The sequence below is a fragment of the Hyla sarda genome, chromosome 1 (genome assembly GCF_029499605.1).
Source record: "Hyla sarda isolate aHylSar1 chromosome 1, aHylSar1.hap1, whole genome shotgun sequence".
Classification (NCBI taxonomy): domain Eukaryota; kingdom Metazoa; phylum Chordata; class Amphibia; order Anura; family Hylidae; genus Hyla; species Hyla sarda.
The window spans coordinates 602,850,210-602,864,040 of NC_079189.1; the positions used below are offsets into that span (position 1 = coordinate 602,850,210).

The 13,831-nt window shown below is 41.9% G+C and overlaps 2 protein-coding genes across 3 annotated transcripts in view; both read left to right on the forward strand.

Annotated features, from left to right (window-relative positions):
* The window catches only part of LOC130296845 (gastrula zinc finger protein XlCGF57.1-like), a 37,752-nt gene extending 34,377 nt beyond the window's left edge, over positions 1-3,375 (forward strand). The window contains exon 7 of one of the 2 annotated variants that reach the window (XM_056548859.1): positions 758-3,375. In XM_056548859.1, coding sequence (XP_056404834.1) covers positions 758-1,857 — 1,100 coding nt within the window. In that variant the 3' untranslated portion in view covers positions 1,858-3,375. The remainder of the gene's footprint in view (positions 1-757) is intronic. The other variant, XM_056548852.1, reaches the window with a different exon arrangement.
* The window catches only part of LOC130295636 (zinc finger protein 850-like), a 121,705-nt gene that overhangs the window by 19,064 nt on the left and 88,810 nt on the right, over positions 1-13,831 (forward strand). The gene's annotated exons all lie outside the window — the stretch shown is intronic.

The following is a 13,831-nucleotide window of genomic DNA, read 5'->3' on the forward strand; positions in this document are numbered from 1 at the left end:
CATGATACGAGCAATGGGCCACATCTAGCGCAAAGATATATATTTATGGAAGTGATATATAAACACTCTGCACACTTATTTTCCTCCCCACCTTCTAAGACTCATTAGATTTTTATTTTTCCATCTACAGAGATACATTATTTTCTTTTGCAGGAACAGTTGTACTTTTTATTGGGACCTTATAATGTATGTGAAACTAATAAGCAATTATTACTGGGGTAACATTACAAAATAAATGGAGCTTCCTTTTGATACATGGGAGCCCTGTGACTATACCCAATGGCTTATTTTTTTCTATAGGAAATGGCTTCCTGTTTTGCTTCCTGTTGCGATTCCCTTTTGCCTTTTTTGTTACCTTTAATACTTATTGTACAAAATGTCATTCTTTGTACTTCATACGGTATGTGTCTTATTTTTACAATAAGTAATATTGTAGCTTCAGCTAGATGATCTCTTATGGACAGGAGGCCATAGCGTGCAGAGTCACTACTTCTTTTCTTATACCCTCCCCTGTCTTTCCCCCAATATTAGTAAGGACCCCCACAATTCAATTCTCAGAAGGCCAGATTTGCACATGCAGTTTCTGGTGCTTATTTTCATGCACATTATTTAGCCGGAGGCAACAATAGATTATGTCCTGACATCATGATCTGCTGATCCTTGCATTGAAAAATGTAGAAAATGTTATAAAATATCAATATAATTTTCAAGGTTTCTATTATTCAAAAATAATTAATAAAATGTTTCTTCTTGGCAGATGACTGTACCAGGAGATTAGAGGGACATCTGAGATCTTCATATTATAAAGCAGATGATGATATCACACAAGATACATATGAAGAACATTCCATTATCCCAGATACACCCTCAGCCCTTTACAACAAATATCTGTCATCTGATTCTTTTAAGCAGATAGCTCACACAGGGAAGAAGCAGTCCTTATGTTCAGAATATGGGAAATATTCTACTGTTAAACCAAATCTTGCTCAACATGTGAGAACTCACTCAGGGGAGAACCCATTTCAGTGTTCAGAATGTGGAAAAAGTTTTACTTGTAAAATACATCTTGTTGAACATCAAAGAATTTATACTGGGGAGAAGACATTTTCATGTCAAGAATGTGGGAAATGTTTTACTCACAGATCAACTCTTGTTAAACATAAAAAAATTCACACAGGGGAAAGGCCGTTTTCATGTTCAGAATGTGGGAAATGTTTTATTCATAAATCAAATCTTTCTCAGCATGAAAGAACTCACACAGGGGAGAAGCCATTTTCGTGTTCAGTATGCGGAAAATGTTTTGCTCTAAAATCAAATCTTGATAAACATCAAAAACGTTACTTAGGAGAGAAGCCATTTTCATGTTCAAAATGTGGGAAATGTTTTTCTCGCAAATCAACTCTTGTAATGCATCAGAGAACTCACACAGGGGAGAAGCCATTTTCATGTTCAGAATGTGGAAAGTGTTTTGTTCAGAAATCGGATCTTGTTAGACATCAGAAGAGTCACACAGGGGAGAAGCCATTTTCATGCACAGAATGTGGCAAATGTTTTACTGAGAAATCAAATCTTGTTAAACATCAGAGAACTCACACTGGGGAGAAGCCATTTTCATGCCAGGAATGTGGAAGATTTTTTGCTAATAAATCGCATCTTGTTCAACATCAGATAACTCACACGGGGGAGAAGCCATTTTCTTGCCAGGAATGTGGGAAATGCTTTTCTCTACGATCAGTTCTTGTTAGACATTATAAAACTCACACAGGGGAAAAGCCATTTTTATGTTCAGAATGTGGGGAATGTTTTACGCAGAAATCAAATCTTCTTGAACATCAAAGAACTCACGCAGTGAAGTAGCCTGAAAATCGCATGTCCTAGAAGAGAAAAGGAAATCAGTTTATCACAATAAATGATAACTAGGAAATGTCTGCCAATAATTTACATTTGTGGTACTTTTTATTCTGTTGTGTAGGTGTGTAACTGTTTTTTCTTTGCCTCTCCGGTTTGCAGACCTCTTTTATTTTAGCCATCTAAGGCCCCATTCACACTACCATTGTCACACAGTAGTGTGGGGGGCCGCCGGAGAAAAAATACTGCTTGCACCGTCTTTTTCTCCCTCTACTCCCGCTGAAAAACAGTGGCACCTGGCAGTCCACATTGACTACATCGGGACCCGCTGTTGCCCATTGTACCCCGTCAAACTAATAATAAAAATTAAAAAAAATAAAAAGATTTTTTTTACTAGGTGAGTGGGGGGAGGATAATAAAGCAAAGAAAGCAGACAGTGGGATGGATAGGTTAGAGAGGGGTCAGGACATAATGGTGGGTGGAGAGGAGTCCTGTGGGGGGAGGTTAAGAGCAGTGGATAAGGAGATCCATGGGTTACAAACCAGCCGCAAAAATAAATGTAGCCCAAAAAATTGTAACCCCAATAATTCAAAAAATCCCATTAGCCCCAATAACTTAAATAATAACGTTAGAACCAATAACTCAAAAAATCCCATTAGCCCCAATAACTTAAATAGTACAAATAGCCCTTAAAACTCAAATAATAACATTAACCCCAATAACTCTGAAAATCCCATTAGTGAGACTATATGTGTAAAACTTAATGGAAATGTAAAGTGTATGTTCACAAATGCCAGAAGCCTAGCAAATAAAATGGGGGAGCTTGAGGCCTTGATACTGGAGGAACATATTGATATAGTTGGGGGTCACTGAGACATGGCTGGTGATATAGTTGGGGTCACTGAGACATGGCTGGTGATATAGTTGGGGTCACTGATACATGGCTGGACTCCTCACATGACTGGGCTGTCAATCTGCAGGGTTTACATTGTTTCGCAAGGATAGAATGAACAGAAAAGGTGGTGGAGTCTGTCTGTATGTAAGAAGTGGTATGAAAGTCAGTGTGAACGATGCCATAGTGTGTGATGATTCTGAGGATGTGGAATCACTGTGGGTAGAATTACAGGAGGGAAATACTGAAAAAATTATATTTGGTGTAATCTACAGACCCCCTAATATCACTGAAGAGATAGAAGGTCGGCTGTATAAACAAATAGAGAGGGCCGCCCGGGCAGGTACAGTGGTAATAATGGGAGATTTTAACTATCCAGATATAGATTGGGGTCCGGGTTGGCTAAAACTACAAAGGGGCGACAATTCCTAAATTTATTGCAGGATAATTTTGTGGGCAGGTTTGTGGAGGACCCAACAAGAAGTGATGCCTTGTTGGATCTGATCATTTCCAACAACGCAGAGCTGGTTGGTAATGTAACTGTGCGGGAAAACCTTGGTAATAGCGACCACAATATAGTTACTTTTTACTTAAAATGTAGAAAACAAAGACAGGCGGGGAAGGCAAAAACATATAACTTTAAAAAGGCAAATTTCCCTGGGCTGAGGGCTGCACTACAGGACATAGACTGGGGGGAGGGGTTCTCAAATGCTGATACAGAAGGTAAATGGGACATCTTTAAATCAACTCTAAATAACTATACAGCTAAATATATACCAAAGGGGAACAAATATAAACTATTAAAACTAAATCCTACATGGCTGACAAATGAGGTTAAAAGAGCAATAAACAACAAAAAAATAGCCTTCAAAAAATTCTAATCTGATGGGTCAGATATAACATTTAAACAGTACAAGGAGCTTAATAAAATCTGTAAAAATGTAATAAAAAAATAATAATTTCAAAACGAGAGACAGGTGGCCAAAGAAAGCAAAACTAATCCTAAATATTTTTTTAGATATATAAATACAAAAAACCAAGGACAGAGGATGTAGGACCCCTTAATAATGATAATGGGGAGGTTGTCACGGGCGATCAAGAGAAGGCGGAGCTACTGAATGGGTTCTTTAGTTTTGTATACACTATGGAAAAAGGAGCTGACATTGGCCAGGTCAGTGCTGGTAACACATCATGTACAGGTCAGTGCTGGTAACACATCATGTAATGTACTGAACTGGCTTAATGTAGAGATGGTACAAGGTAAGTTAAGTAAAGTAAATATAAGCAAATCTCCAGGGCCGGATGGACTACACCCAAGAGTTCTTAGAGAGGTAAGTTCAGTAATATCTGTACCCCTGTTCATGATATTTAGAGATTGTCTGGTGTCTGGTATTGTGCCAAGGGACTGGCGCAAGGCGAATGTGGTACCAATCTTCAAGAAGGGCTCTAGATCTTCGCCAGGCAATTATAGACCGGTAAGTCTAACGTGCATTGTGGGTAAATTGTTTGAAGGACTTATAAGGGAATACATACAGGAACACATAGGGGATAATTGTATTATAAGTGATAGCCAGCATGGGTTTACTAAGGATAGAAGTTGTCAAACCAATCTAATTTGCTTTTATGAAGAGGTGAGTAGAAGCCTTGACAGAGGAATGGCTGTGGATATAGAGGGGGGCTGTGTATATAGAGGGGGGCTCTGTATACAGAGGAATGGCTGTGGATATAGTGTTTCTGGATTTTGCCAAAGCGTTTGATACTGTCCCTCATAGACGTCTGACAGGTAAGTTAAGGTCTTTGGGTTTGGAAATTTTAGTTTGTAACTGGATTGAACACTGGCTCATGGATCGTACCCAGAGAGTGGTGGTCAATGATTCGTACTCTGATTGGTCCCCGGTTATTAGTGGTGTACCCCAAGGTTCAGTACTGGGCCCCCTGTTGTATAATTTATTTATCAATGATATAGAGGATGGTATTAACAGCTCTGTTTCTATCTTTGCAGATGACACCAAGCTTTGTAGCACGGTACAGTCTATAGAGGATGTGCATAAGTTACAAGATGACTTGGATAGACTAAGTGTCTGGGCATCCACTTGGCAAATGAGGTTCAATGTGGATAAATGTAAAGTTATGCATCTGGGTACTAATAACCTGCATGCATCGTATGTCTTAGGGGGGATTAAACTGGCAGAGTCACTGGTAGAGAAGGATCTGGGTGTACTTGTAGATCACAGACTACAGAATAGCATGCAATGTCAGGCTGCTGCTTCCAAAGCCGGCAGGATATTGTCATGTATCAAAAGAGGCATGGACTCAAGGGACAGGGACATAATACTCCCCCTTTATAAAGCATTGGTATGGCCTCACCTGGAATATGCTGTTCAGTTTTGGTCGCCTGTTCATAAAAGGGGACACTGTGGAGCTGGAAAGGGTGCAGAGACGCGCGACTAAACTAATATGGGGCATGGAACATCTTAGCTATGAGGAGCGATTAAAGGAGTTACAATTGTTTAGTCTTGAGAAGAGACGTTTAAGGGGGGATATGATAAACGTATATAAGTATATAAATGGCCCATACAAAAAATATGGAGAAAAACTGTTCCAGGTTAAACCCCCCCAAAGGACGAGGGGGCACTCCCTCCGTTTGGAGAAGAAAAGGTTTAGTCTAAAGGGGCGACACGCCTTCTTTACCGTGAGGACTGTGAATTTATGGAACGGTCTACCTCAGGAACTGGTCACAGCAGGAACAATTAACAGCTTTAAAACAGGGTTAGATACATTCCAGGAACAAAATAACTTTAATGCTTATGCAGAATTATAAAACTACATCCCTTCCCCTTATCCCCTTACACCCTTCCCTTCAATTCCCTGGTTGGACTTGATGGACGTATGTCTTTTTTCAACTATACTAACTATGTAACTAACTATGTAACTATAATGGAAATGAGTGACAAACGAAAACGTGAACCCAGCCTAGTACATATACAGCTCAACTGTGTGCACATACAGCTCAGCTACATGTACATTACACATATACAGCTCTACTGTGTACACATACAGCTCGGCTACATGTACATTACACATATACAGCTCAGCTACATGTACATTACACATATACAGCTCAGCTACATGTACATTACACATATACAGCTCAGCTACATGCACATTACACATATACAGCTCAGCTACATGCACATTACACATATACAGCTCTACTGTGTACACATACAGCTCAGCTACATGTACATTACACATATACAGCTCTACTGTGTACACATACAGCTCAGCTACATGCACATTACACATATACAGCTCTACTGTGTACACATACAGCTCAGCTACATGCACATTACACATATACAGCTCTACTGTGTACACATACAGCTCAGCTACATGCACATTACACATATACAGCTCTACTGTGTACACATACAGCTCAGCTACATGTACATTACACATATACAGCACTACTGTGTACACATACAGCTCAGCTACATGTACATTACACATATACAGCTCTACTGTGTACACATACAGCTCAGCTACATGCACATTACACACAGCTCTACTGTGTACACATACAGCTCAGCTACATGCACATTACACATATACAGCTCTACTGTGTACACATACAGCTCAGCTACATGTACATTACACATATACAGCTCTACTGTGTACACATACAGCTCAGCTACATGTACATTACACATATACAGCTCTACTGTGTACACATACAGCTCAGCTACATGCACATTACACACAGCTCTACTGTGTACACATACAGCTCAGCTACATGCACATTACACACAGCTCTACTGTGTACACATACAGCTCAGCTACATGCACATTACACATATACAGCTCTACTGTGTACACATACAGCTCAGCTACATGCACATTACACATATACAGCACTACTGTGTACACATACAGCTCAGCTACATGTACATTACACATATACAGCTCTACTGTGTACACATACAGCTCAGCTACATGCACATTACACATATACAGCTCTACTGTGTACACATACAGCTCAGCTACATGTACATTACACATATACAGCTCTACTGTGTACACATACAGCTCAGCTACATGTACATTACACATATACAGCACTACTGTGTACACATACAGCTCAGCTACATGTACATTACACATATACAGCACTACTGTGTACACATACAGCTCAGCTACATGCACATTACACATATACAGCTCTACTGTGTACACATACAGCTCAGCTACATGCACATTACACATATACAGCACTACTGTGTACACATACAGCTCAGCTACATGTACATTACACATATACAGCTCTACTGTGTACACATACAGCTCAGCTACATGCACATTACACACAGCTCTGCTGCAGACATATATAACACACACATACACAGCTCTGCACCACGCACATCACATCACACACACACACACACACACACACACACACAGCTCAGCTACATGTACATTACACATATACAGCTCTACTGTGTACATACAGCTCAGCTACATGTACATTACACATATACAGCTCTACTGTGTACACATACAGCTCAGCTACATGTACATTACACATATACAGCTCTACTGTGTACACATACAGCTCAGCTACATGCACATTACACATATACAGCTCTACTGTGTACACATACAGCTCAGCTACATGCACATTACACACAGCTCTGCTGCAGACATATATAACACACACATACACAGCTCTGCACCACGCACATCACACACACACAGCTCTGCTGCATACACATAACTTCAGCTCATCCAGCAGCGATCACAACCAGCACAGCAGAGTCCTGCATACACTGAGCAGATGAGCCTAGAGCAGCAGCCCCTGATCATGTGACTCCTCCTCCTCCATGTGACTGATCACATGACTGTGACATCATGACAGGTGGTGTAAGCACAGGGTAAGTACACGGCTCTGTACAGTCTGCAGGTGGAGGTATGTGTGCGGTCATCAGGAGGGGTGGGGGAGGGGACAGCACCATTAACCCCGTCAGGACCGGACAGTTTTCAGCTTTGAGGTGATAACTTTGATGGAGATTTATCAAAACCTGTGCAGAGGAAGAGCGGTGCAGTTGCCCATAGTAACCAGGCAGTTGTTTCTTATAGTAAAATGAAAGTAGTAATCTGATTGGTTGCTATGGGTAAATGCTCCACTCTTTCTCTGTTTTGTGGAGAACACACCAGGCTGTCTTTAACAGGGGGCAAAAGGGGAGCTGCCCTGGGACCTGTCATTCCTGGGGGCCCAAAGCAGCTGGCCCTTTAGCCCCACGCTAAAGCAGCTAGCCAACGGCCCCAGCGCCGGCCCTACCATCGGACCAGGTAGGACCATTGGTCCCAGGTGGCACTTTGCTGCCTTTTTTTTTTTTTTTTTTGCCGCCTCAGTCCATGCAGGTTCGGCCCTGGTTGCAGATGCACCGCAGCTCACTGTTGTAAAGTGGCCGCGGCGCAGCCCAAACTGCTTAATAGTCAGCTGGGCCGGAGTCACAGCCACTATAATTAAGCCTGCCCCGACTTAGACATTGCTTTCTCCTCCTACGTCTATCTGTCTGTAAGTAAGTAAGTGTGTCTGTCTATAAGTGTATCTGTCTGTAGTGTGTGTCTGTAAGTGTATCTGTCTGGAGTGTGTGTATGTGTATCTGTCTGTAGTGTCTGTAAGTGTATCTGTCTGGAGTGTGTGTATGTGTATCTGTCTGTAGTGTAAGTGTATCTGTCTGGAGTGTCTGTAAGTGTATCTGTCTGTAGTGTGTGTAAGTGTATCTGTCTGTAGTGTGTGTAAGTGTATCTGTCTGGAGTGTGTGTCTGTAAGTGTATCTGTCTGTAGTGTGTGTATGTGTATCTGTCTGTAGTGTCTGTAAGTGTATCTGTCTGTAAGTGTATCTGTAAGTGTATCTGTCTGTAGTGTCTAAGTGTATCTGTCTGTAGTGTCTAAGTGTATCTGTCTGTAGTGTCTGTAAGTGTATCTGTCTGGAGTGTGTGTAAGTGTATCTGTCTGGAGTGTGTGTCTGTAGTGTATATCTGTGAGTGTGTGTTAGTGTATCTGTCTGTAGTGTATATCTGTGAGTGTGTGTTAGTGTATCTGTGTGTTAGTGTATCTGTCTGTAGTGTATATCTGTGAGTGTGTGTTAGTGTATCTGTCTGTAGTGTATATCTGTGAGTGTGTGTTAGTGTATCTGTCTGTAGTGTATATCTGTGAGTGTGTTAGTGTATCTGTCTGTAGTGTATATCTGTGAGTGTGTGTTAGTGTATCTGTCTGTAGTGTATATCTGTGAGTGTGTTAGTGTATCTGTCTGTAGTGTATATCTGTGAGTGTGTGTTAGTGTATCTGTCTGTAAGTGTATCTGTCTGTAGTGTCTGTAAGTGTATCTGTCTGGAGTGTGTGTCTGTAAGTGTATCTGTCTGTAGTGTGTGTCTGTAGTGTATATCTGTGAGTGTGTGTAAGTGTATCTGTCTGTAGTGTGTGTAAGTGTATCTGTCTGGAGTGTGTGTATGTAGTGTATATTTGTGAGTGTGTGTTAGTGTATCTGTCTGTAAGTGTATCTGTCTGTAGTGTGTGTAAGTGTATCTGTCTGGAGTGTGTGTATGTAGTGTATATTTGTGAGTGTGTGTTAGTGTATCTGTCTGTAGTGTATATCTGTGAGTGTGTGTTAGTGTATCTGTCTGTAGTGTATATCTGTGAGTGTGTTAGTGTATCTGTCTGTAGTGTATATCTGTGAGTGTGTGTTAGTGTATCTGTCTGTAGTGTATATCTGTGAGTGTGTTAGTGTATCTGTCTGTAGTGTATATCTGTGAGTGTGTTAGTGTATCTGTCTGTAAGTGTATCTGTAAGTGTATCTGTCTGTAGTGTCTGTAAGTGTATCTGTCTGTAGTGTCTGTAAGTGTATCTGTCTGTAGTGTGTGTAAGTGTATCTGTCTGTAGTGTCTGTAAGTGTATCTGTCTGTAGTGTCTGTAAGTGTATCTGTCTGGAGTGTCTGTAAGTGTATCTGTCTGGAGTGTCTGTAAGTGTATCTGTCTGGAGTGTCTGTAAGTGTATCTGTCTGGAGTGTGTGTAAGTGTATCTGTCTGGAGTGTGTGTAAGTGTATCTGTCTGGAGTGTCTGTAAGTGTATCTGTCTGGAGTGTCTGTAAGTGTATCTGTCTGGAGTGTCTGTAAGTGTATCTGTCTGGAGTGTCTGTAAGTGTATCTGTCTGGAGTGTCTGTAAGTGTATCTGTCTGGAGTGTCTGTAAGTGTATCTGTCTGGAGTGTCTGTAAGTGTATCTGTCTGGAGTGTCTGTAAGTGTATCTGTCTGGAGTGTCTGTAATTGTATCTGTCTGTAGTGTCTGTAAGTGTATCTGTCTGTAGTGTGTGTCTGTAAGTGTATCTGTCTGTAGTGTCTGTAAGTGTATCTGTCTGGAGTGTGTGTAAGTGTATCTGTCTGTAGTGTCTGTAAGTGTATCTGTCTGTAGTGTCTGTAAGTGTATCTGTCTGTAGTGTCTGTAAGTGTATCTGTCTGTAGTGTCTAAGTGTATCTGTCTGTAGTGTCTAAGTGTATCTGTCTGTAGTGTGTGTCTGTAAGTGTATCTGTCTGTAGTGTGTGTGTGTAAGTGTATCTGTCTGTAGTGTAAGTGTATCTGTCTGTAGTGTGTGTAAGTGTATCTGTCTGGAGTGTGTGTAAGTGTATCTGTCTGGAGTGTCTAAGTGTATCTGTCTGGAGTGTCTGTAAGTGTATCTGTCTGTAGTGTCTGTAAGTGTATCTGTCTGTAGTATGTGTCTGTAAGTGTATCTGTCTGTAGTGTGTGTCTGTAAGTGTATCTGTCTGTAGTGTGTGTCTGTAAGTGTATCTGTCTGTAGTGTCTGTAAGTGTATCTGTCTGTAGTGTATATCTGTGAGTGTGTTAGTGTATCTGTCTGTAGTGTATATCTGTGAGTATGTGTTAGTGTATCTGTCTGTAGTGTGTGTATGTAGTGTATATCTGTGAGTGTGTTAGTGTATCTGTCTGTAGTGTATATCTGTGAGTATGTGTTAGTGTATCTGTCTGTAGTGTGTGTATGTAGTGTATATCTGTGAGTGTGTTCGTGTATCTGTCTGTAGTGTATATCTGTGAGTGTGTTCGTGTATCTGTCTGTAGTGTATATCTGTGAGTGTGTGTTAGTGTATCTGTCTGTAAGTGTATGTCTGTAGTGTGTGTCTGTAAGTGTTTCTGTAGTGTGTGTCTGTAAGTGTTTCTGTAGTATGTGTCTGTAAGTGTTTCTGTAGTATGTGTCTGTAAGTGTTTCTGTAGTGTGTCTGTAGTGTGTGTCTGTAAGTGTATCTGTGTTTCTGTAGTGTATGTCTGTAAGTGTATGTCTGTAGTGTGTGTCTGTAGTGTGTATCTGTGTTTCTGTAGTGTGTGTCTGTAGTGTGTGTCTGTAGTGTGTATCTGTGTTTCTGTAGTGTGTGTCTGTAGTGTGTGTCTGTAGTGTGTATCTGTGTTTCTGTAGTGTGTGTCTGTATTGCCCAGGGTCCAATCAAAATTAAAGACGGCCCTGGGAGCCCAGGACTTTTTGAATAGCTTTGGTTCCTGCTCTATGAATCAGTCGCAGTTGGACCGGATGTATGTTTTTATGTTCAGTTTTTTTCTTATTTTAACTGGTTAAAGACAAAGGGCATACCAGTACACCCTGTTCCCATTACCGGGGTTTAAAGCATGCCAGGACGTTGGGTAATGCCGGGCATTGCTATCGGGCTGATGCCTGGCATTAACCCTTTAGACACTGCAATCAAAGTTGATTACGGCATCTGAAATGTTAAAAAAAATTATCCTGGCAGCGCAGTGGAGCTGATCAGGACCATCGTGCTGAAATCGTGGGTCCTGATTAGACGGTGGGAGGGACCTTACCTGCCTCCTCACCGTCCGATCGGTGGTCAGATGCTCCCAGTCAGCCATGGCAGGCTGGAGAAGCGGAGCACAGATAACACTGATCAATGCTATGCTATGGCACCGCATTGAACAGTGTATGCAATCAGAAGATTACATGTAATAGTCCTCTATTGGGACAAAAAAATTTAAAATTTTTAAATTTTTAAATTCTTAAAATATAAGGTTAGTTAAACCATGCTGGTGATGGCGTACAAGTAAAAAATAACAAAGTCTAAAATTGTGCATTTTTGGTCTCTTCATATACCATAAAGACATTCATAAAAGCGATCTAAAAGTCCCATCAAAACAGAAATAAGTAAGGGGTCAAAGACCTGGGGAAAATCAGGACATCACTCCGGGGCGCAACTGAGCCCGCACACCACGCCAAGGTTTCTCAAGTGGTACGGGACCTAATCACTAACCTACCTGGCTGGATAAACAAAGCCAGGAACCAAATTACAGCAGCCTTAGGTCCGACTTGCAGACTGCTCCCCAGTTACCTCCAGTGTGAACTGAGCACACATACAATGGGAGGGGGGAGACAGGAGGCTGCACTTCTATACTACATGTCCATACAGGTGTTATGCTCTCAGCATAACCCATTGAGGTAAGGGTCCAATCCGTTGGCCCCCCTTATTTTATTTATTAATATCATTTATATATCCTGGGTTTATCTGCACGAGGTGCGCACCGGTATTTTCCTCTTGTCTCCTTTTTATCAAAACAGAAATGGTACTGATAAATACTACAGATGACGGCGCTAAAAGTGACCCTCATATAGCCCCGTATGTGGAAAAAAGTTATAGGGAGTCAGAAGATATAGAATTTTAAACATACTAATTTTGGTGCATGTTGTTAAATATATATATATATATATATATATATATATATATATATATATATATATTTTTTTTTTTTTTTGAAGTGGTAAAATAAAATAAAACCTATATAAATCAGGTATCCTTGTAATTGTATGGACCTATAGAGTAAAGATAAGTGTCATATTTACCAAAAAGTGCACTGCGTAGAAACGGAAGCCTACATTATCTGTGATGGGGGAGAACATTATCTGTGATGGGGGAGAACATTATCTGTGATGGGGGAGAGAACATTATCTGTGATGGTGGGGGAGAACATTATCTGTGATGGGGGGGGGGGGAGAACATTATCTGTGATGGGGGAGAACATTATCTATGATGGTGGGGGAGAACATCATCTGTGATGGGGGGGGAGAACATTATCTGTGATGGGGGGGAACATTATCTGTGATGGGGGGGAAACATTATCTGTGATGGCGGGAGAACATTATCTGTGATGGGGGGAGAACATTATCTGTGATGGGGGGGAGAACATTATCTGTGATGGGGGGGGGAGAACATTATCTGTGATGGGGGGGGAGAACATTATCTCTGGTGGGGGAGAGAACATTATCTGTGATGGGGGGAGAACATTATCTGTGATGGGGGGGGGGACATTATCTGTGATGGGGAGAGAACATTATCTGTGATTGGGGGGGGGGGACATTATCTGTGATGGGGGGAGAACATTATCTGTGATGGGGGGGAGAACATTATCTGTGATGAAGGGACCCCAATCTGCTGGGGTGAGGACCCTTGTAACAAGAGAACGACCATGTTCATAATCTATGTTTAACAATCTGCCTAACGTTGTACCTTCTATCGAACACATTTTCTCCCTTCTAACTCACTGACAACTCTGCTGCCTCACTTCTCCTCTTCTCCCCTCGTTCCTCCTCTTCTCCCCTCGTTCCTCCTCTTCTCCCCTCGTTCCTCCTCTTCTCCCCTCGTTCCACCTCTTCTCCCCTCGCTCCTTTTCTCCCCTCGTTCCTCCTCTTCTCCCCTCGTTCCTCCTCTTCTCCCCTCGTTCCTCCTCTTCTCCCCTCGTTCCTCCTCTTCTCCCCTCGCTCCTCCTCTTCTCCCCTCGCTCCTCCTCTTCTCCCCTCGCTCCTCCTCTTCTCCCCTCGCTCCTCCTCTTCTCCCCTCGTTCCTCCTCTTCTCCCCTCGTTCCTCCTCTTCTCCCCTCGTTCCTCCTCTTCTCCCCTCGTTCCTCCTCTTCTCCCCTCGTTCCTCCTCTTCTCCCCTCGCTCCTCCTCTTCTCCCCTCGCTCCTCCTCTTCTCCCCTCGCTCCTCCTCTTCTCCCCTCGTTCCTCCTCTTCTCCCCTCGCT